Genomic DNA, 25,433 nt, shown 5'->3' with positions numbered 1-25,433 from the left:
AGTGTAGGAATAATTCCTACAAGTGTAGGTAGGAAACATGTTCCTATACACAAGTGTAAAATTCCTTCCTGCACTTTAGCCCAATCACAAAAATTAATTATGATTCCTTAGGAATACCGTATAGAGGGAAACTTTGGGAAATAACAAGCTAGCTAAATTGCATTTAAAAACACATTCATTGAAGTATAAAGTATTACACAAACTTAATTGAAATATAAAAGAATTTTATATCCAGTAGCCATACATATAAATGTCAACCGTAACTGTATGATGATCCTCTTGTTCCTCTTTTGTCTGTGCTGATCATAGGTCATATGATTTAGTAGATGATGATAGCCAAGGTGACCTGGAAAAGTTAGTAGCAATTTATCCACTATACGACAACTTCTTCACTAAATGACACATTTTTATTTATCACAAAGGGGGGGATGTGCTACATTTTACTACTATTTTCATCTTTTACCAAGGTAGCTTCTGATTGGCTAAAAATGGGCCTATAGAACCTTGCAAGACTTTACTGACCCAATATATGCATAATGGTTCCCGCTTGGTTTTTCTGTGTTACTAGCACTCACTTTTGCCAGCTATGTGATTAAACTATCAGTACACAATCACACCAGTTATACAGTATCATCATGTTGATTTTTCTTTATTATGTGGGGTACAACCAGGTCAGAGAGCAGGAGAGCCAACTTTGGCAGAGTGCAAAGCATAGTAACCCCCCCCCCCCCCCCCTTCCTTCCAGATATACACTTTTTGTTTTCAGTTTTACACTACAATAGACTCCTTTACAATAATGTACTTGACTGCTCTATTAGAGTATCCCAATCTTTTGTTACCTGTTCAGCATTGCTCCCATTCTTCATTTTCACTGTTTAATGCACCTATGACCCACCACATGTAATCCACTAGTGTTATAGTGTGCTGATTGCTGTAAGCATGTTGAAGAGCAAAGTACTAAACACTGTAAGGATGCAAATGCGTTCACAGCATCGTCTGATTGATCACCAAAGTATATACAGCAGTCAGTTTCTTACGACGCTATATGATTGCAGGGCCAAAAACAGGATTTCTTAAGGGGGATATACTATGACATGATAGGAGATCACAGCAGTGGGGGTCACATCCCCCAGATGCTGACAGCACTTTATATTTCATCTTTCCTGACTGGCTTTATATCAAGACACATGGTAGTGTGTTGTGCAGCAAGGAAACCAGCACACCACACCGTGGGTATATTGACAGAAAGAAATGTATGTATAGCTCCATGACGCATTCTCCAAGCCACACCATTTTTGCATTATAGCTGTCCACCAAGTAAAGTAGGCCACACAGAAAATTTGATTAAATTTGCACAAGCCACTTGTAAAACATGGGCATTCAATTTTTGTGATTTTTCTTCATTTTTCTTAAGGTCTATGGGCACTTTGAATTCTTTTCACACACTTTGCAAAATTTTATAAAATGCAAATGTGCAACTTGATTGTAGCACAAATGAAGGGCATATAAAGGTGAATTAATGTACTAAGTTTGCTATGGATTGATAAAATTAATATCCATGGAGTTGTGAACATCTATTCACATAAAAAGGTCAAACTTTTATCACAGATACATCACATGGTAAACAGAGAATGGAAATGTCTTGAAAATTGGTGTGCACATAGGCTAATCATCGTAGCAGTGCCTTTTGATGGTTTGAAAAGCTATGGAGTTATAGCAATGGAGTTATAAAACAAAAGTGTAAAATCACCAGAGCAAGATACTCTAATACAGCAGTCACCACATAGTAAAAAGGTGAACAAAAACTTATCAACTTTCAAACCAGGGACTTCCATACCTAACATCCACATCCTTAGCCACTGAACCACTGTTATCTCAGCTGTTTACCACATTTAATATCTAGTTTATAATGTTTGAATCTGCTTAATATTAGTAAAATTTAATGTTTATAATTTCATAGACAAATTCTAGAACATTCTATGTGTGTTCTATTAGAGTACATTAACAAATATTGAAATAAAACATGCAATACAATACATTTACAAGTCTGTCTTCAGTAATCATTATTTTGTCTGTATAGATAAGAAGAAAGGTGAGTAAAAAACAAACCCTGAAGTCAACCATAGGCTAGTTTTGGGGCATTATAAATACAAAAAGAAGTGAAATCCACACAAAAACAGTCAAGCTGTGAAACTGTGAAAAATGGTGCGGCCTCAAAAGCTTGGGTGAAAAAGTTGTGAAATCAAAGGTGGTGGCCAAAAATGGCTGCAGTGATATACCGTTATTAAATTTATAATAGTATCACTGCAGCCATTTCCTGGCCACACCATTGCTAAAATTTATTCACCAATAATTTCAGTTTGTTCTTTTCTTTTTGCACACTTTGCAAAATCAAACGCGTACTCTGAAAATTGGCATACTTAAACAGGTTATTAAAGCAAATCTCAATACCAATTTTAGTGGGAATCCGATCAACAATCACGGAGTTTTAAAGAAATCAAGATTAAGACCCCAAATATACAATGCAAAATGCAACAGTGTGTAACAATCATGTGAATACGCTTTGTTTAAAGACGTTGCCATGCCTACTATAATAATGCACTGAAAATTGATGTATAGGTTGATTAGTCATCATAGAATAATCTTTCAGTGATTTAGAAACATTCATATAAAATGCTGAGTTATACTGTGAAAACCAACTACATGTACCAAATGCTCTATAAAGATTAATAGTCCCACTAGAGCATTCATATGTAGCAAGTCATCCTGTAGAGAGTTCAAGTATATTACAAGTCACCATGTAGAGAGTTCAGCTACAACAAATCACCCTGTAGAGTTCAAGTCACCTCATAGAGTGACCAGCTACAATCAAGTTACCAGGTAGAGAGTTCAACTACAAACAAGTCACCGTGTAGAGAGTTCAGTCACAAGATAAAATTTCAGCTACGAACACGTTGCTCTGTAGAGAGATCAGCTGCAATTATGTCATCATGTAGTGAGTTTAGGCACAACAAGTCACCCTGTACAGAGTGCAGCTACAAACAAGTCAACCCATAGAGAGTTCAGCCACAAAAAGTCACCCGTAGAGTTCAGCTACACCTGTATGTCACAAGTCACCCTGTACAGTGTTCAGCTGCATAACAAGTCACCCCAAAAGCTACATGATTGCAAGTCAACCATTACAAGTCAGTCAAGGGCTTGCAATTACAAAAGTAAGTGATATCTACACACCAAAACAGCCAAGCTGTGAAAACGAATGTGGCCTTCCGTGAAAAAGTAGGATTAAACCAAAGGTGGTGGCCAAGTAATGACTGTAATGATGACCGCCACCTTTGATTTCACAACTTTTTCACCATGGCTTTCCTTTGGAGAGCCACACCCTTTTTCCAAAGATAGACTTTGTGGCATAGATATTACTTCTTTTCATAATTGTAGGCCTAAATTTGAAGGTGAACTACATTTAATTCATCTGTCTATGTAGCTATTAAAAAATAAAATAAACATCTGCCTACCCTTTAGACTATTTCGTAAAGGTGCTTTTCATCATGTACGATATTTCTACAATAGTGTTTAAAGGCGGCATTGTGGTGGATACCATCCATTCCCCACTACCGCACTGTTTGATACAAGCTGTTGAAGATATAATTCATTGAAGGAATGCTACTATTTATATTAGTGCAGTCAGTACAGTGGATGAAAGATAGACCATGAAGCAAGATTTATTGATGTCACACATGATGGTTATTGCTAGTCGCAAACCCAATAAGCAGTAGGCCCTTAACCTAGACTATCTGTCTGCCATTGTAAACAAATCATAGATCATTAAAAATTTTTAAAATGTTTATAATATATAAGTTTGTTATCTGTACTCATTGGACCCTGAGTGTGTTTAGATAATCAAAAATTTGGATAATAGAAGCCCATTCATTTATATACAGAGCTTTTGTTCAATTACTCTTAATAGAACAGACATTTTGGACAAAATACTCTAATAGAACAGTCAACTCCACAGTTCCCTAAAAGTTTGAATAATCGATGGCTAGATAAAGGAGGGACCACTGTAGGAGGAAATTATTGTTATAATAGGCCTAGGCACAGAGAAGTCAAGAAACTTAAGAAACAAATCCTTTTAATGTAGTAAGTCCGTAGGTATATTCTGCATTCAAGATAACTGCTCAGATTACCCGAGCAGTTATTTTGGATGAAAATGCAACATCTACAGTTTGGTTATACATACAAGACCTCAGTACTATACTTACATACCTTATAGATACAAGTGAACTTTTGCTATGTCTTGTTTTCTTGACTGATTTCTGATCCTTACACGTCATGTAATACTGAAACAAGTCAACTAAAGTAATGGAATATCACAGGCAACAACCACTACTGACCTTAGGTAGAAAAGTAGTGGCAATTACTATAACACCAAGCAACATGAACCAGATTGTCTTAACTATGACTACTGCTAAATAGTCATTGTTTCCCTGTTCAAAAATCACTTGCACTACAGCTCCACACACCGAGACAAAGATGAACAGGAGAAGTACTTGAAGGGAGACATCTCCCTCTAAAGCTAAATTTTTGAATTTCATTTGTGACACATGACCAGCTTGCCAGAATATACACAAAATCAGCAGAACCTTATAAATGGCAGCTAGTATTTCCCAAACTCTGCTATAAGAATTACACAATGTATAGCGAATTGACTTGTATGGATGTCCTCCCTATAGAAGGACATGTATACATCTATAAGAAAAACAATAATGTGTACACCTCACCTGATACTCAACCTCCTCATATTTCCATTCAGCCTTATCAACAAAACACTGGATTATCAGTAACACGACCACTGGAGCTACTAGTAATGGAAGCATTGTGAATACTGCTTGGTTTGAAACAAATCTGATCTAAAAATTAATGTTAATGCTATAACACATGAACAAATTATTTGTCAAACCTTCCTTCGGAGCAATTTGTTCGTTATTATGTGATAAAGCCTCCATGTTTTGACCAAAAAAAGTGCATACATTAATACCATTCCGAACTCCGATAACATTAATTCTGCCTAAATCACATACCAGTAATCCTACAGTCACCTATGTAGTATAAATGCTCTATACCTGGCAAAGTGCAGCAAACTGTGATCTGGAAACATTGTATTGTACAGCTCCAAATGCCACGACTCTTGGTATGGTTGAAATGAAGATCAGCACAGCAGAAAAAATTATTAATGCACTAATAATAGGATTGGCTGTTTTAAAGTACCTATACAATTCCACAAATAAGATGATACACTATTATTGATATATCAGTTGACACACTTACTTCTTCCTTTTCAGTGCAGTGTTAGACACCAACAACACAAGGGCAAATGACAAGAATAGGACAGTGGCCACAATAGTAAAATACAATAGTGCAGTCGGTACTCCTTGGTACTTGATCAAACCTCCAGAAAGTGGTGGATCTAATAGATTAAGTTATACAGTCACTGTTCTGGCAAAAAGTAACTTACTATCTCCCCAAACATAATCACGGACATTAGCACTTCTTAACATTACAGTACTAGTACTACTGCAATTTATATTATCATTCCTGAGTACTGTGTAAATCTCAACTGGACAGGCTGAGTCATCTGAGCATCACCAACACAAAGACATACAAGAATGTACTGCTAAAACACTTACTAATTATTTGTGAAACATGAACACTGAAACTAGTGCTGTGTCCTTTCTTTAAGTCCACAGGGCCCTGTGTAGCACATTTCAGGTATAAACATTACAATACACAACAAGTTACTGACCGAAGAACCATTAAATCTAATCTGGCTGAGAGACTCACTGAGCAACTTTGCAAATGTTTCATTTACTATTGGAACATGTGTTCCATTCTTCATTAGAAAATTGTCTAACTTCTCTTCTGAGTTGGAATAATTCAGTGCTAAAATCACTGCCCATGTGACATCAAAGATCACTCTTGATAGATGGTAGCCTGGTATGTTTGAGAGTTCTGTAGTTGACATGTTAGGGTTAACATCTCTGTAGTATTGTAGTAATAACTGGTCTAATTCACCAACATTAACCTGTGAAATATATACAATAAAATTAACACTACAAGACAGTGTAGCTGTAATACATTGATATTCTGATCTGTTCCATTTTCATAATCAGCTCCCACCATTAGTGCATTATTCAATGACATTTTCAAGACATCTACACTGCAGTTACTATAATTATTATTTATTGCTACTTTCCAAATATCATTGAGGTTCATTTCAGGTAGGATCCACACATGATGTTCATCAACCAATCCCATGTGGTAACTCTACACAACAAGTAGATAATATACAACTAGTGTTGTGAGGTATCACCATCACTCACCTCACACATTATAGTTGGTACATCAAGAACCGAGAAGAATCCTATTATAATCCGGATATCTTCTTTCTGTAAATAAGACATTACACTATGTCAAAATGAATGCTATTCAGTAGGACATGGGTTGTATCAGGGTTGAAACTGGGTCATCACTGGATAGGCCCGGTCGATTATGCCGGCATAATTTAAAGCACAATAGGTGACCAAAAGTATCAAGCATAACGCCAGCATAATTCCAGCATAATATGGACAATATTTGAAATTTTAATTAAAATGTGGATTACATGTGCCTGAAAGAATGCAAATAATCACTGCCAATAGTATTTAAAACATGTAATATAGCTTATTAAAATTTGTTGGTTATCCACACTTTGCAGAAATAAGATCGAAATACTCTAATAGAGCAGTCACTTACTCTAATACAGCAGTCAGAAAACACTAATATACTTAATAAAATAGTCAGTTCTAGAGCATAATCTTGATTTTGAAAGCATAATTCTGAGCATAATAGGCTTAATTTTTGAGCAATGCTCAACAGCATAATAGGGTATAATAGGCCGGGGCCTCGGGGCCTATCACTGGACCCGGATGATCTAGCTGGGATGATGTTGGTTGGTCTGACATAAACTATAATGTGAGTTAGTGTTAGCAGTAGTTGTATTTTGTATAATAACAAGGATCGTCCGCAAGAACAAAAATTAAATGGATTGAACAAGCACCAACGCAGATAATCTTATATAATTCACATAGCCAACACACATTAACTCATTAATCTTGTCCTTGTTCTTCATTTTTGGTCATTTTAATGAGGAAGCAGTTATAATTTACCTGGAAAAAGAATCTAGAGATATTGCTTGTTGCATATTTCTTTTAATCCAGTTCATCAGCAATTTGTCACTTGTCAGCACACACACTCACTTATTTATCAGCATCATCAAGCTATTGTCATACATGATTTAATCTTGGACAGACCCGGCTATTCTATAATACAGATGAAATCTACTTGATATGGATAAAATGTGACCTGAGTGACTTGTTGACACAACTCAGTTTAAATTCCAACCCTGGTCTGTGTGATATTTTAACGTACTAAATATGTAGCTTCATATAAAATGGTGCACTTATGTACATGTAAAACACAGTGGCCACCAATTTTAACTCTTAATACACTACTTATATGTACCTTTAACTCAGTCAGTTGCCACACATCTTCACTTTCTCTTCCATTTAAAATGAAGCTGGCTGTGTTGATAACCTCAATGCAACTTTCTTGAAAAGTACAGTCTCCTTTTAACTCTTCCTCCAGACATTCAGCAGCCTATCTCGTAGCTATACAGTACCTTCTCATATATAACTACTTACCATACTGTGTATTCCTGCAGAAGACAACAGCCCAACACGCCTCCATTTATTGTTTTGCAGTAATTGATGGCGAACTGAATTAAAAATATTGCTATTTGGCCCAACACGATAGAAATAAGGAAATCTATCCAATGTGACTAGGCGTGATTCATAAGTCACCTAGAGAGAACAAAATATCAGTTAACAGACCGTTTGATATTGAAGTGTACAGCTACCTGTGAAAGATTTAGCATTGTCTCATTTCCAAGAATATAAGCAGCATACTCATTTACAAAACTGAATGGTGATCCAATTATTATTGGACTGATGAATGCATTTTGTGATCTTGCATAGATTATATCAAAGTTGAGATTACGAAGTGTAGCAACAGATACAAGTACCTGTAAATGACAAGCATATTATTACAGAACATACACTTTTATAAAATAAAAGGTGAAAATTATAAAAAATGAACCCAAATGGCTAGTGAGTTCACAGTGAACCAGTCTGATAAAACCAGTCTTACAGCCTTCCCAATTGGTGTGCTTGAAAGGGTTTTGTCAGACCAGAGCACACGTTTATTAACCAACAAAATAACAAAAGTATATCCCAACTAACTTTTTGAGATTAGCTCAGAGAACTTTTAGTTAATAATCACAGTAAATTAAATGTTTTGAAGCTGTGAAATAAAATACTAGCTATAGGGTGACTGCTCTATTAAAGTACCTTGATCGCTTTTATAATTGAAAGATAATATGTAGCTACCCATAATGAAAGTTAATAGAATGCATATTGCATACTATTGAAATATAGTACTATATAGGATTCTATGTTATGATAAATCATCAATGCAATAATAGCATGGCAACAACATTGCTACTGAAGTCATGCTACTACTAAGCTAAACTTAAAAGGGGCTTGACTAATTGTTACCGAATTTACGAAAGGTACCTTTTCCACATATTTGACATACTAGCAAACAAAATGATGTAACACTTGACTCCTTATACTTGCTCTTAGTATCAAAATGTAGCCAGATACTGTTGCTACATTCATAGAAAATTTCAAGCAATTATGTGCCATGATCAAAACGTTATGAAGCTATAAAGTTCAAAAAAATGGGTCAAATTTTGTGTATGAAAAAGGTACCTTTTCGCAAATCCGGTCACAATTTAAAAACTACAGAAAATCCATCTAGTTGCTGAATATAGGTTATTAACTCTTTTATGTCTTGTTAGATAACACACCCAAGTAGTCAGGTCGTTGAAATCATAAAATGTGGACTATGGTAAAGTAATATTTCTTTGAATGAGTAGTCAGGGCTATTGATAACAAACAATATATGCAAACACTACATACTATAATTTGTGCTGTGTTCCATGCACGACTGTCTTAACATAACAAAAGAAGTTATGATGTTCAGAGCAGAGTTGGGGTAACTATGAAAATAACTAGTAACTCAATCACTAGTTATACTTTTACACAAGTAAAGGTAACTGTGAAATAACATGGGACAAAAGTAACAAGTGACTACTAGCTAGTTATTTTTTTAAGTAACCACCCCAACTATGATAATGTGTAAGTACGTACAGATTGAATGCAGAGGAAATGTTGGATCCCAGGCTGTGTGGCTCCTCTGGTACTTGCCTAGACTGCTGACTCTCCTGGTCTGGGTCATTTACTGCATTCAGCAGAGTTTTTTTTATCAAGTTTCTTACTCAGGCTTTCAGTAGCCTCTGTCCAGGGCAGGCACTATAATACAGCTTTATACAAGCAAGCACAAAATTATAGAGCAATTATCAGTATTAGCTAGCTAATTAAATATTGCATAGCAAGTCTTTGGTATCGGATCAGTAGGTATTTTTCTGTATTGGTAGAGAACTAGTTAGTTTGTCGTATATCATGTTCATTGTATCTGTAGATAAGAACAATGATGTGTGTAAAAAACAAGCTTTAAATTAAGTTGGCTTTAGGGTATTTAAATACAAATAGAAGTAAATCTTGCAAAGACAATCAAGCTGTATTAAAGGAAAACGGCTGCCATGAAATGGCCACAATGATGTTAATGATTATAATACATTTTAATTACGTACAAAGCCATTATTAATATTTATTATGATTAACATCATTGCAGCCATTTCATGCATGGCCGCCACTTTTGATTTCACAACTTTTTCACCCTGGCTTTTGAAGGCCATACTCTTTATACAGCTTGGCTGTTTTAGTGCATGGATATACATTTGTGTATAGTTGTCATCTATAATCATAATTATTCCAGAGCTCTTTAAAATTGTATTGTTGTACCACCGATCAAATGAATCAATAATAATATATATGCATAAAAGCCTTTGATCGAATTTAATGAAGCTTACAGTAAAGAAATCTGCTAGCAAGTGTGTCCACATCCTCCAAAGTCACAGTAACAAGATAGTAATTTGCAAAATGGGTTCAGATGGCTTCACTATTATTAGATGGCTACATTAGACAGTAAGGTCTTTTCATTTTTGCCCCTAAGGTATGCAATCAGACTAATTACAAATGATGCAAGAGCTGGAGTATATTCTTCCATGAAAATACTCCAAGCCTCAATAGATTCAATACATTTTTGACCTTTAAAAATTCTGTTGTTGTGCAGCCATACCGTTTATTCTAATAAACCATGAACTGAACAATCTACAGGCTGGTCCTACAGTGTTCATTTCTGTTACACACTAGAAACACTCAGATGAAGGTGTTTCAGTATCCTTACCATTCTACAAGTTGGGAATGCTAGTAAAAAGGGAGAGCTAGTCTTAAACGTAGCACATTCACAAGCATTATACATGTAATAATACAGTCTTTAAACAATGCAATAGCATTAAAACACTTGTAAATTCCCTGAGATTTGCTCAACTCAACTTTTTCAGTGATATCTTTAGGACTCATCCGTTCGTTATAACAAATGTAGTTACAATGTACATGTTGCCAAATCTTTCAGGCATGTATATGTACATAAAAAGAAACCAGTGGTAACACTATAGTATTGGCATGGGTGATTACTCACCTGGAGCAGGTTAATGAAGTGTTGCATATTAGCTTTACGTAACATTGGTAGTTGGGATTTGCCTGATATGTCCTTGGGATTTGGGCATACATATCAGACAAATCTCTCATGCTGATATTACAACTAGATGGCTAGATGGACTGCCCTTGCCACCACCCCCAGCACTAGGTGTTAAAGTGCTGGACAGCTGGAAATACCAGCAATCAAACAAGGCCGCCAGACTCCAAGCGACCCTCGGAGTAGGCCAGATCAATATTAGTGGTTGATGGACGGCCAACTGAAGAGCGATGACCCCTCAAACACATCACTGCAGATCTTAACAATGAAAAACAAAGCCTACATCGCAGCCAGAATAAGCATTTGCTGTAATTAACGCTACGCTTCTCAGCCAACATTGAAGCAAGCTTCCTGAAAACTGTTGTAGCAGTGGGCCCCATGCCACCAGTAGCTGCAAACACCAATGGTGAAAAGCAAGCTCTCTCAATCTCTCTAACACACTTATCATATGCCCGTCTTTTTTCATGTTCATGAAGCTGGTAACATCTGGACAATTGGGAGTGAAAATAAGAGCGCGCAAAAGGGTTGAAAATCCTGACATCGAAAAATGCACGCTGCCTATTTCGACTCCAAAAATCTCTGGCAACAACATCAAGACGGGCACCATCTTCACTATTGGCAGTAGCAAAATTGCAATGGTTTACCATCAAGGGGCTGGAGAGCAGGCTCAACACCAATATCACTGCACACTTCACTCAACAGACTTGCAGTTAAATCCCTGACTTCATTGTGGTGGATAGATGGAAACCCACCACAGGGACAAGTAAAGGCATGCTCCACACAAAAGGGTTTACCACAAACACATGTCTGAGGCAAGTTAACAGGTTGCCATCCAAATCTTAAACACAGGGCATCATGAAATTTCCCTTGTTTAAGGAAAACCCATGTTCAGCAATAGGTAACGTTGTTAACCAACACGACGCGCCTCGCTCTGATGCAGCTTCAAAGGCACGACTAATATTATTAATTATATTACTTATACAGTTGTTAGCTTCAATGCATGACTGAAATGTACAAAAATATTATAGTGAATGAACAATAGGCCATTTCATAGCATAGACCCATTGTTTATATAGGCCATTTCATAGCATAGACCCATTGTTTATATAGGCCATTTCATAGCATAGACCCATTGTTTATATAGGCCATTTCATAGCATAGACCCATTGTTTATATAGGCCATTTCATAGCATAGACCCATTGTTTATATAGGCCATTTCATTTTCAGAGAAGTATTCATTACCTTTGTGTACATTATTCAACTAAAATACTGTATTTATGAAAAATTCTGTGGTTGTGTAACTATACACTATATCCTAACAAACAGATTACTGGTAAAATAGACCAAAGTCTGCCCTGTGGTTTGGGATTAATTAGTCAAGGTGATCTTGAGTAGTGAAGCGATAATGCTGACATGCATGGGTTTGTAGACAGAAGGTGCTATTGACATCTGTGATTAATGTGAAGAGATTAGTTTAACAGTACATACCTGTATACTAGTAAGGACTCTGCTTAAGACTCAAATTATTGGACAATAGACACAATTTATTCCCATAATCAATTTCAGTCTGAGCCTTTAATAAAACACAAATGGGATAGTACCACTACAACTCATTCACATCAAGAGTATGCTTGCTTTGATGAAAGTGGCTTGCTGTTTTGAAGTGCAACTAGTTTCCCAGGATGTATCTCTATGTATACCCCTGTGAAGAGGTGTATATGGAAAATGTATCCTCTGGAGTAGACCAGTCCATTTAAGGTGAAAGTATTTCAAATGCTCTGGTATTTGCTACTGGATGCTGTGGTTAGCCATGAAAATGTACAGAAACCATTGGGAAACAAACAATGGCGAGTTATGAACTGCTGAAGTTGAAAATGCCATTGCAAAAAAAGTTGTCTAATGATGAAGCATGTAAGCAGGTGCTTGTTTCTATGTTCATATGAAAAAACAACAATAAAACGAGTGGATAGAGTTTGCTGACTAGCCTAACAAGGTGTTTGCTTGTAGACCCATCAAGTAGATTTTAACCTTAATCTTTGACATGATACATGGAACACAGTATTACTAAGTTTTGTCTGAGTGGTTTTTCACGATTATCAGCCATGGAAAGCAAAATCTGAAACTTTACAACTCTATAACTCACTCATCATTCACCCTAATCACAGTAGACAAACATGAAACAAAAGAGCAGTTAATGTAGTTTTGTTCTATGTACAGAGAATTAGAACACACTGTCTGTATACAAACCAATGAAGATTTAAACATTATTATCATCATTTTCATCATTTTCCCAATTGCTCAATACATTTTATAGGCATCCACAGCATCCAATTTTTTACATTATGTACAATTAACACTAATTGCATTTTTAGGTCTCTAAATGAACTGGTCTATTCTTTTGATTTAAGGTTTGAAAATGTTACATTGTAAAATGTAATACATTCACACCTCGGAATTCCAGAGGATACATTTGGCATGTATACCTCTTCACAGGACTGGGATACAACTAAATGTACACTGGTGTACATTGAGATGTATCCCAAGAAAGTGGTTGCAGCAAGCCACTTTCATCAAAGTAACTGCAGCCTTGATGTGGACAAGGTATAGAGGTACTACCCTGTTTGTTTTATAAAGGCTCAGATTGAAATCGATTATGGGAAAAAATTCATGCTCACATGACTTATGATGACTATTATCCAATAATTGGAGTCTTGCCACAAGAAGTACTCAGCTCAGATGAAGGCATTTCGGTATCTTTAAACATTAGTTAAAGGTGAGAACTAGTCTTATAGCACCCACATTACATTTGAGTTAACCACAATGAAGTTCACCCTTTAGCTCTTTAAAATTCTTTAAACAACACAATAGCATTAAAACACTTGCAAATTCCCTGAGATTTGCCCAACTTGACTTTTCTGTACTATCCTTAACTTCACGTACTGGCTTTTGTGTAACAGAATTAACTCTAAGGATGTGAACAGATACCTACCTACGTAAAATACCTACCAACCTACATTGAAATGATTGCAAGAAGAATCTATCTAGCACTAAATTGAGTCTTGGATGTTCATTGGATTCCAACAGCCCCATAGCTCAGCCATCCAGCATCTTTTAATGTTGCTCAAGTCAAGCTAAGCTTTACATTTTTGCCCTACAAAAATGGCAGATGTATAATTCATGTGATGTTTAGGGACCACTCCTTCCCGCTAAACTCATCTGGTATAGTTATGAGACACTTACCTACTATTACCTAAAACTGCAACCTTGCTATTTCACACAATTAATTGGGAAAGGTATACACATAAACTACACTATCCTAAAATTTCAACCATGTCGTGGTCTGCATGATCATTTTTCTGGAACACTGTAGGTGTGTGTATATGTGCTTGTAGGTTGGCTATTTCATATTTTCCATATGCAAAGGGTTGAAGGGACACTGTGGACAGTCAAAACAGATTATTTGACTTCATAATGTAGTTTACATCTTCATACTCTTTACTGCATAGCGAGTGGTACAAAGACTATCACTGACAGAATTCCTAGCAAATTTAAGGAGCTATATTATCTCCTAATTAGATTTGTGTTGCCTTACGTATGATCAGGTGTGTCTGGATTCAGTGGAATGAAATGGTGGACTGGAATAATGGAATGGACTGTGGAATGGAATGGTAATTAGATAATTTCATCTCTTTATAAAGATGATCTCTTAACAAAGACCACCTCTTTATAAAGACCATTTTAGTTTCCAGTTACGTTAGTTTCGTGGATACATCCAAGTTGTTTTTGCATAGGGTATTGCTGTATCATACACTCTGACTTCTAGGCATGCGGTGCACAGTTAATCCCAATAAGACCATCCTATACATATATATGGGGATACACTCTAAAACAACAAGATAGCAGCAATTTAGACATTAAAGTAAAAGGTGCTAATCTGGTGAGGCCAAGAAATTTAATGCTGGCAACTAACTATAATCAAAATAACATTGGTCCTTTATCATTCAGCATTCCTAATTAATTCCCTGAAAGTCTATAATTGGCTAGTAATTTGGCTGGATTTTTTACTCCTCTACAATGTCGACTATTAAAAAAGGCACCAAATTACTAGCCAATTAGAGTTTCAGGGAATTCATCAATACTGCACAAGTTAATGATAAAGGACCAATGTTGTTTAGTTAGTTGCCAGTATCAACATTCATTTCCAGATATCAACTCCTTTAGTTGCCAGTTTTGTGTAGTCTGCAGACACATCCTTTTTGTACAGCCAAACTGTTTTTGTATGGGGTACTGTTGTATCATAAATTAGATATCAGGCTGGCATTTCTAGGCATGAGTACTGTATAGTAGGGACCACAAAGGAGTAGGCGTGGCCCACAAAATAACATCACCCAAAAACCATGCAGCCTCAATTTTCCCTGACGACAATGAGGCAGTATTGGTTAGGTAAATATACCTTGGAGTTACCATCACAAGCAATCTCTCATGGTCTGAACACATCAACAAGATAACCAACAAAGCCAATTCCACCAGAGCTTTCTTGCAAAGGAATCTTAATCAGTGTCAGCCGTCTGTCAAATTAGCCTGTTACACAACCTATATCCGTCCTATGCTTGAGTATGCTTCAACTGTATGGTCCCCCCATCAAGTTGGAGATATAAACAGAATTGAAATGGTCCAACGTCGCTCTGCGAAATTTGTGCATAACAACTTTAACAGAACAGCTAGTTTAACAACAATGTTAAACCAACTAAACTGACCAACTTTAGAGCTTAGAAGAAACCAAGCCAAGCTAAACATGTTTTACAAGATCATCAATAATCTTATCTCAGTACCACATGACCATCTTACCCAGTCATCTACAAACACCCGGGGTCACAATAAGAGATATATTCAGCTGGCAGCTAGGACAAACATATATCTATACTCCTTCTTTCCATCTGTCATCAGACTTTGGAACTCCCTCCCTGAAGAAATTGTCAATTCAGCAGACTTTATCAATTTCAAAACACTTTAAGAAATTCACTTGTTTAATAGCTTTAATGTTACGTCATACTCAATTCTGAGTTTTGTACATAATAAATAAATATATAAATATATAAATAAATAATCCTACAGTACAGTAGTACTGGATCATGAGGTTTTGGGCTTTCTTTCCCAAAAATATCACCCTAACACCAGCCTCAAGTTTCCTTCATAACTGTTTGGCAGTATTGGTTAGGCATAGCCAAGCCCAAAAATGCCTTCAGAGTGACCCCAAACCTTTCCAACAAGTTTCTATGGAATTAAAAAATTTCCATTTAACAGAATTTTATTCTGACTAACTAACGAACTATAACTAACTGATGCCTTTAGCCAAGCATAACTCGACAATGGATAAGGATACGGGCTTGATTTTGTCACTGTTTGACATTGCTTCGTCCTGAGAAGTGCCTTTTCGCCAATCGCAGTACGTACAATGCACGTATCATGGACTTACCTTTGTCCTCCTTTGTGTTCCAGTTCTTTTCGCTGACAATGCAAGGTGTCGATTCGCAATAGCACGATACAGCTTCCCTCTGGCTGTGTCATGCTTTTCACCCACATTTTCCATAGCAACTGGATTCATTGCAAAGAAGTTTCTTGTACTGTTCTTCGTTTGTAATGCTGTGTAACAAGCAGAACACAGCTACAAATGAAGCGTAATGGCCTCTTCACTTTTCAGTGCGTAATTGATTATTGGGGTGTGCGCTCAGACGCTTATGGAATGTCTGGTGCCATTCTTTCTTTTAATGTGGTACACGTGGATTCAGTAATCATAATTGTGTTATTAAAAAAGTAAACAAACAAGTAGTGTAGAAGGAAAATTAGGAATTTTAAGCTGGATTAGGGATCAAAGAACAAAAAAGCAGGGAAACAGCTAAAAAGTTGTGAAACAAGGGAGGTTGCCTATAGCTACCTGCAGATGTACTAGTGGACATCTAATCCCTAATGCAGTCATGGTTATAGACTGAAGAGTAGAGATTAGATGTCCACTAGTATGAGATTTCAAACCTTTCAAGCAATTTATGGCAAGATTTCAGAGCATTTAAAATCTTAGATATCCGGAATAGTATAACATCATGTGATACATAGTATATGGAAATAATTATGTGGAATCCTTTCTCGAGTTCTCTGAAAACTGGTGGAGTTGCTGCATGTAGCATAAGTGACACTGCACATACAGAAAAGTATACAGGAGAGAGAAAACCATCAATATTATGAAATGATGAAAGTACATAAATTACAGAGAGTACGATAGTCCTCGGTCACACGTGACCACGTGTATGGACCTAAGGAAGAACCTGCGTGGGCATGGCAAGGGGGTGAATGTATATATAAAAAAAGAAGCTATATAAATTATTTAATACTAGTCACATCCAGCCACTCTTTATTCCTAGGCAAAAACATCCTCTCAGAGGCTAGAATACTTTGGTAGACAGCATCATCTAAACATTTCCTTACAGTAGATTTGGGGATAGTTATGGTAGGGTTGAAAAATTTGATGAAATTAAGGAACTTTACAATAATTTTCAGAGATTTCAACAAGATTTCAAAGAGGGCTGTATGAGATTTCAAGGGAGTTGCGGACCCCTTGAGTATTGAAATAAGCTGGAGTAGTGCACAATATTAAAACAATTATTAGTGTTATATCCCTACCGTGCAGCATTTCCATTAGGCCACTCCAAATAAATTTTCTGTTTCCTGTCCACCGCCCGCATATAGTTACTGTCAACTCTAAACGCTCCATTATTCTGTATTCTTCCATTATTTTCCATTTATTCTAGCATACTGACAAGCTCAGGAAAAGCCATCTTGAAACAGTGTCAGCAGTGCTATCAAGTCAACACAAACTTCACGTTTGTGCTATTTTTTGCAACTTGAAAAGGACGGTACAAGCTTAAGCATGCTTTTATGCAGCTTTTCTTGGTTTTGTCAGGCAAGTAATGGCTTGAAAAACTGCCAGTCTTATAATGAAATAATGGAAATGGACCGCCCGCCCACATGCAAATATGCTTGGGTTCAGGACAGGAAACAGAGAATTTATTTGGAGTGGCCTTATGGTTAGTGTTGTTTTAGTACAGCAAATTCATTTTAGTTTAGTTCTAGTTCTATTACCCCAATTCTGCCATAGTTTTAGTTAGTTTTAGTTCTAGTACCCCAATTCCACCAAAGTTTTAGTTAGTATTAGTTCTGGTACCCCATATTTCTGTAATTTTAGTTAGTATTAGTTTCATTTTAGTTAGTGTTAGTTTCATTTTAGTTAGTGTTAGTTTTAGTGTTAGATATCTTCACATATACTAACCTTGGTAGCACCCCCTAGACTTCCAGAAACTTTAGATTTGGTGTTTTGATGTTCAGCACTATTTCCACTTACCATTGTGCACAAATGAACAAAAGCTCTAATAGAACTGAGCTTAAATAACCTAAATAGGCAAAATTAATGCTGAATAGCAATGTTTCAGAGGAGGTTGGACACAATACAAGCACTTCTGAAATTTATTTCTGTTTATTGCATAATTCTAATATATGACGAGGAGTAAGTGATAGAAGAAATGCTTAGCAATATTCCCACTACATGTTACCTTGTGCTTCTTAAGATGAACAGCAAATTCTTATTGCAAGGTGGGTGTGCGAGTTTCTAATTCTCTTTTCGATTCTCTGTAAGGCCAAACTAGCAGCATCCGCTCTTCTTTTTCAATACTCTGAGAGGCTTTGTTAGCATGCACATTGCTTTCTTCGACAATCATTGTGTTTAAATACATGTACACAGGGCGTCCCTATAGTATTACACATGGATTCCACCCAGCGAATGTTTACACATGTGATCCTGTAGATTTCAAGAGCAATTTACGTGCCTGGAGTAGTGGGGTTGAATGGGGTTGACCGGCGGAATTGACTAAACTTGAAGTGCACTCTCGAATGGTACTTGTGAAAACTTTTTTGTGAATGCTTGGTTAAACTTTCAATACAAAATGTATGCACTCACATGTGCATGTCCAACCTCATCTGACAATGTTTATGGTAGCATTTGCAGGCATCACCATCTTCAAAGAAAAGTGTAAAGTGGTTATAGTGTACAATACCCTTTTATGTAGGATTGCTTGACAAACCTTTTAGTTAGTTCTAGTTCTTGAACTAAAAGTTTTAAAGGTTTTGGTTTAGTTCTAGTTTTTGAACCAAAACTTGAAAGAATTTTAGTTTAGTTCTAGTGTACTAGAACTAGAATTAAATTGCTGTACTAAAACTAGATTTAGTTCTAGTTCCTTAGAACTAAAACAACGCTACTTATGGTATCAGTATCTTGAGCACAGTAGGGATATAACACTTCTTATTGTTTTACTGTGATTAAATATCGTGCACTACTCCAGCTTGTTTCAGTGCTTTTTATCAATGTGCTTTTTGTGTATAATACTCTAGTCTCTACAGTATAGCTATAGCTAACAGCATTCATGATCACAATACATTCCATTTACCTCTCCACTCCTTACAGAGCCAACTGGAACACTGGCATAATTTAATGGCGTATATAGGGTATACCCAGGTAGTATGTCTGTGCGGTTGTTGGCTAACTCTATCGCAGCTTGGATGCTAAATTCCGGGATGTTGTGGCAGTAATCTTCGTAGTCGTCGATACAGTCGTACAGGTCTAGTAAGTATAACGGACGACCATCACCATCGCACAAACTAACAGCAACAAACAAAGTCAAAACTGTTCTCACATCCATTAGAACAGAATACTCGACTCGAGAATGTAACTAAATGGGAGTGTCTGTTTTACGTACCGGACCGTCGGACCGGACGTTCCTGTTTAGCAATAATTTATAGCTACCGTCGTTTGGCTGACCATCTATCTCGCCACGGCTCTACTAGTTACAGTCAGACTCTGGCTTTTATCCGATGCACATTGTCTTTTTCTCTACTTCGGTCAGCTACAATGTGCATACGTGGAAGTAGGTCCATCTCGCATCGCTCCTCTGATGCCTCTCCTGAGATGGGCCGCATTGATGAGCACAGGGACTTTTAACTTTCAGCAATCTGGTCCTTTTTATTCAGTTGTCCAGCACGTGCTTTCTTTGTGCTGGGGGTGGTAGGCAAGGGCAGTCCATCCAGCCCGGGGAAAAAAAAAAATTATAGCTATGTTAGGGGCGTGGCCTTCAGAGTGACGTGCAGGTTATTGTGGTGCACCGCGGTTATTGTACGTTTCAATCGCTTGGTATACTGAACTTGCTTTTGGTGGTTTACGGGGGCGACGGCAAAGTCCCTTTTTGACGTAGGGCCACGGCAAAGTCCCTTTTTGACGTAGGGCCAGTGTGGTATTTATTTTTGTTTTGAATGCTAAAGCCCATAAAGCCCACGCTAATGGTCTGTGGGCAACGTGTACCACGCCACAACTAGAGAAGACATCAGTACCTACTTATGGTGATCACAGTAACAAAAGTTAGGTGGGATTGGTTCCCTAGAGTAGCAAAAACATAGGCATAGATAGATAATGGTATGTATAGAAATTAAAGCTGTCAGTAAAGTGCACATGTTATGTCTAGAAAAGCCAGTGATATTTGATTTATGATACAATACAGTAATAGCTATATACCCCACACAAAAACAGCTTGGCTATACAAAAAAAAGATGTGTCCACGAAACTAAAAGCAACTGGAAACTAAAGGAGCTAATATCTGGTGAGGCCAAGAAATGAATGTTAATATATACTGGCAACTAAGTATAATTTAAATAATCTTGGTCCTTTATCATTGACTTGTGCAGTCTGACTGTATTCCTAATTAATTCCCTGTAAATCATATCAGACAATTCAATGTATTTTAATGTCATTCAGCTACAGTATGAAAATGTACTGTTTGTTCAATTAGAATTTTAAAAATAAAACTGATTCTACAAAAACCTGTTAATTTTAGCAACTTTTATATGCTCAGCTGTATAGCACGTATATCATATAGGGGATGGGTGGGTGGGAGGGTGCGGAGGGGACGGGTGGTGGGCCGCCCACGCGCAAGAAGTGGTTGACAGTGAAAAAACAGTCTATAAGTATCATACAACTGTTTAAATATATACGTTCTTTGACATTGTATGTATATGCATTAGTTTGCAAGTGATAGTTATAAACGGCGAAAAGAATGTAATGAATTGCCCGCCCACGCCCAATTTGCGCCTTCGTTAAAATGGCCTTGCTCAAAGACGATTAAATGTCTATGACATAGTTTTCTGTATAAATACTTTGGTTTGTTTATCATGCTGTAATATTGTGCTGCTGTGTTATGCTATAATACTATTAATGCTTATATTATTTAATGATGTTTGTTTCTATTACTTTAGTGCACGGTGGGAGGTGGAAGCGTCCATGATGATGATTGGGCTATGTGCAAATAAGGTGAGTGTATGCTTTGTAAAAAGAAGCCCACGTAGCTGTGTAGGGCTCATCTTCTGTACAGATCAGCTTCTGTATAGTCTTTCATTATTTTATTTTTCCCGAGGGGTAGCTAACGCCCACGCAAAACACAGAAATGGTGTACCAGAGGGGTTGCCAACGCCCACACAAAGCACCCAACTGGCGTGTACGAGACTCCCAATCTTTATGTATTTTTAAAAGCATTTAGAGATATTGCTAACTAGTAACTATCTGTACAGTTGTTGATCTACATCTTGTTCTAGTTATTCATGATCGATCATTGTCTACTTTGTTAAACTCACTTTCTCCATTACTTTTACATGATTTTGGATTTAGGATTTGGTTTCTAATATATTTGTGTATTTCTGATTGGATTTCTCACATAGCATTCAAGAGTCCCGAGGCATTGGCTACCCCTCCCTTTTTACCAAAAGCCAGTTCATCTCTAGTTGACAAAGATAGTGTGACCATCTAATTATGATATTACAAACTAAATTAAATTCTTGATCACAGATACACATTTCCCTAGTTGCTATATGTGGCACACCACAAAATTAGCCAATGTAAACAACCATTACCAAACCTTGTAGTGTTTTATTTTTATGTGAATATGTAGTGAAGTGTGTGTGTGTGTGTGTGTGTGTGTGTGTGTGTGTGTGTGTGTGTGTGTGTGTGTGTGTGTGTGTGTGTGTGTGTGTGTGTGTGTGTGTGTGTGTGTGTGTGTGTGTGTGTGTGTGTGTGTGTGTGTGTGTGTGTGTGTGTGTGTGTGTGTGTGTGTGTGTGTGTGTGTGTGTGTGTGTGTGTGTGTGTGTGTGTGTGTGTGTGTGTGTGTGTGTGTGTGTGTGTGTGTGTGTGTGTGTGTGTGTGTGTGTGTGTGTGTGTGTGTGTGTGTGTGTGTGTGTGTGTGTGTGTGTGTGTGTGTGTGTGTGTGTGTGTGTGTGTGTGTGTGTGTGTGTGTGTGTGTGTGTGTGTGTGTGTGTGTGTGTGTGTGTGTGTGTGTGTGTGTGTGTGTGTGTGTGTGTGTGTGTGTGTGTGTGTGTGTGTGTGTGTGTGTGTGTGTGTGTGTGTGTGTGTGTGTGTGTGTGTGTGTGTGTGTAGTGTGTGCGTGATAAAGATTTTTTTAAATTCACCAATTTAAATGTGACTGTTTTTTCCACAGGTTTATACGTTGGAGAACTGCAAACAAATAACTTGAAATTTTTATAATGACCATTTTTCAAAATATTTATTTGATTACATGTACAAAATACAAAGATGTATCACGTGATCAAAAAAAAGTTATTAGCATGATGTACAAGGACTACTGACCATTGAAAAGTTGATGAATTAAACATTCAAGAACGGAATACTTCTCCATTGCAACTCGCCCACGCAATATAGCGCGCGCGTCATTAATAATCAGTGCTCAGCCAGGGTATGCGACTATTGGATTGAGATGGTGATTTTTATAAAATTATTTGTACCGTGTAAAGCGTTCGTCACGAACGGTATAGCTAGCTGAAGTATTCAAGAAAGGATAGATCTAGCCTGGGATAACCTGGAATCGTTGAAAAGTTCGCGCCTGGATTGTTGGGGTGAGCAAATGTTTTCATTGCCAATGGTTCTATGTGTAATGTTAAATCCCCTACTTTGTACCATGAAGAAGGCCGTATTAAGCTGTTACATTTTACGTGAAAGTAGATGTCATGCTGGCCATTCCTGCTAGAACCTGGAAAGGGATTAAAAGTTATCTGACGCTCCATAACAGAGCCTTGAAAACCTGCTTCCAGTGTAGACGCGTGTATCTTGCCAATAAAAATTTTTTTATTAAAAGTCGCTTAATTGTTGGATATGTCTAATAGGCTAGTAAATTGGTACCTTTCCCAATATTCCGGCATTGTAGAGGAGAAAAAAGGCGGCTAAATTACTAGCCAATTAGAGTTACAAAGAATTAATTAGGAATGCAGCAAGACTGTACGAGTCAATGATAAAGGACCAAATTTTTATAAATTATAGCATGTTATTTGCCAGTATTTCTTGGCCTTACCCAAATATTAGCTTTAGTTGTCAGTTACTTTTAGTTTGACGGGGACGTCACTTTTGTACAGCCAAACTGTTTTTGCATGGGGTATATTGCTGTATTACAAATCAGATATCACTCTGACTTTTCTAGGCATGTGGCGTACAAGTGATCAATAAGACCATTCTATATATGAGATACACTCTAAAACAACAAGATAGCTGCATTTGAAACATTAAAGTAAAAAGGTCTTTATAAAGAGGTGGTCTTTGTTAGAAGGTGGTCTTTATAAAGAGGTGACCACCAATTGAAATTACCAAAGTACCATTCCATTCCACCATTCTATTCCAGTCTGTTCCACTGGCCATTCCAGTCCACCATTCCATTCCACTGAATCCAGACGCCCCTATGGTAGTGGCATAAATCAAAATCAATAAAATTTTAAAGTTGCCTATTGAATAACAAGCAGTCAAAAATATGCAGGGAATTTTATAGCTATAACCTTTAAGGCAATGTTCTGTATGGACATGTGATTAGTAAATGATTGTTCACATTTATTAATTATATTCAATGGAGCAAACCTATAAGCTATCATCTCCTACATATCACATACAACAGAGAGGAATGTGTAATATGTGCATGCACAGGTGTTACATGTGTACTGCATGTTTTAACCACTGCTACTCATGATCAACCTGTACTGGGATTACAAGATACATGATGTGCATGAGAGCTATCATGCTACTGTGTGCTTCCATTGTCAGTTCTTTCCTTGATGTAAATACTAAGACATCAGTACCCTCAACTTAAAATCTGGGCTTGCTACCCACCTTTGTTTATTTCTGGATCAGTGCCTGAGCTAACTGGTAATTACAGTGTATATAGTCTTGTGATTCTGTGAAAGCAAAACAATGTTGAAGTCCTTGGGTAAGGTTCCAGATCTTGTGTTACCACTAGATGTGATCATTGCATGATATTTATTAAAGAACATTAGGTCATGAATTTTATAGATGTACATGAGTGGCAATAGATTTAGTTACTCTGGTCTAGATTTGTATGATGAGATAATAAGATGCATTTGTGGCTCTACGTTGTTTGCGGTCTAACATGGTGATGTCTTTTATTAGTTGTGGTTTCCATGTGTAATTGTGGCAGTACAGTAGTTGAGTTCAGACTAGTGCATTGTGTAGTTGTTTCTTAGCATTAAATTAATATACAGATAGTGTTACGTTTGTCTGATGAATCCTAGTACTTGATAAGCTTTTGCAGAGGTGATATTATGATGTGCTGACCAATTGAAATCAGATGAGAAAATTACATCAAGATCTTTATGTTGCAGTAGATTTTTTTGATTGGATTTCCATTAATAGTACAGGTTGGATGATCTGTTGTTACCGTAGTGTTTTTTAAAATAGAAGCAAAGATGAATAAACTTTGATTCATTCAGTGAAGAGTATAGGTCTGGTGGTGCTCAAGTTAGAAACATTAGCATTATCCTCAGTGTACGTAGATCTATGTAATTGAATTTAGGCACTTGGTGTCATCAGCAAATATGAATGGAATGCAGTTTGAATACATTCAAGCAGGTCATTGATAGAGATGACACCTGACACACTCCCTTGAGGAACCCCTTAAAGAACATTACATAGGAGTCCCCTATTTTGACACATTGATAGAAGGCTTTAGATGCACAGTAAGCTTCAATCCACTTCTATGCTTTTCAGTTATTCCAATAGACTGTAATTTATTGCGTTCATGGGATAATGAATCAAAGTCTTTTTTGAATATATACATCAACTTCACACTTACTTTCTCTGCAAATGCCAGTAGCTACTGTATTGTAGTGTTGACCTTCCAGGAAAGAATCCAAATCAATGTTTGACACATGCCTTTATTACTATTGGTCATTCCATACATGTATAACTACATTTTTATCACTATAATGATCGCTTTCTCACATTGACTGTAGCTATTTTATAAGAGCAGGGATACCCTGGTACCTAGCTAGCTATACATCCATCACACCATACAGACACTATTTGAAGTATTACAAAATATACAATAGTCATGCACAAGAGAATATCGTAACTATCCCCAGATATGATGGTTCAACAGTACTTGGAGCAGGAACTATCGACGGAAAAATATAATGACCAGTATCAGATACAATAGTAGCCAAGCCAATGTGATGAGAATTC

The 25,433-nt window shown here is 36.9% G+C and overlaps 2 protein-coding genes across 4 annotated transcripts in view; both read right to left on the bottom strand.

Annotated features, from left to right (window-relative positions):
• The window catches only part of LOC136267412 (ABC transporter G family member 20-like), a 48,386-nt gene that overhangs the window by 7,614 nt on the left and 15,339 nt on the right, over positions 1-25,433 (bottom strand). The window lies entirely within an intron of this gene.
• On the bottom strand, positions 157-19,852 carry LOC136266289 (gamma-aminobutyric acid type B receptor subunit 2-like). Of its 3 annotated transcripts, none has more exons than XM_066061302.1 (16): positions 19,309-19,852; positions 7,952-8,116; positions 7,737-7,895; positions 7,558-7,692; positions 6,378-6,443; positions 6,133-6,321; positions 5,801-6,079; positions 5,685-5,748; positions 5,513-5,632; positions 5,326-5,464; positions 5,121-5,265; positions 4,958-5,065; positions 4,779-4,907; positions 4,392-4,724; positions 4,264-4,337; positions 157-346 (listed from the first exon to the last, which is right to left on the bottom strand). In XM_066061302.1, the coding sequence occupies exons 1-16, from the start codon at positions 19,558-19,560 to the stop codon at positions 304-306; spliced, it is 2,400 nt and encodes a 799-aa protein (XP_065917374.1). In that variant the 5' UTR covers positions 19,561-19,852; the 3' UTR covers positions 157-303. The 3 variants fall into 3 exon arrangements, with proteins under 3 accessions (XP_065917374.1, XP_065917376.1, XP_065917375.1); XM_066061304.1 differs by lacking the exon at positions 19,309-19,852 and adding an exon at positions 9,306-9,418; XM_066061303.1 differs by lacking the exons at positions 157-346; positions 4,264-4,337 and having other exon boundaries at positions 4,457-4,573; positions 4,641-4,724.

This window comes from Dysidea avara, chromosome 9, assembly GCF_963678975.1.
Source record: "Dysidea avara chromosome 9, odDysAvar1.4, whole genome shotgun sequence".
NCBI classification, from domain to species: Eukaryota; Metazoa; Porifera; class Demospongiae; order Dictyoceratida; family Dysideidae; genus Dysidea; species Dysidea avara.
This window is presented reverse-complemented; position numbering and strand designations above follow the sequence as displayed.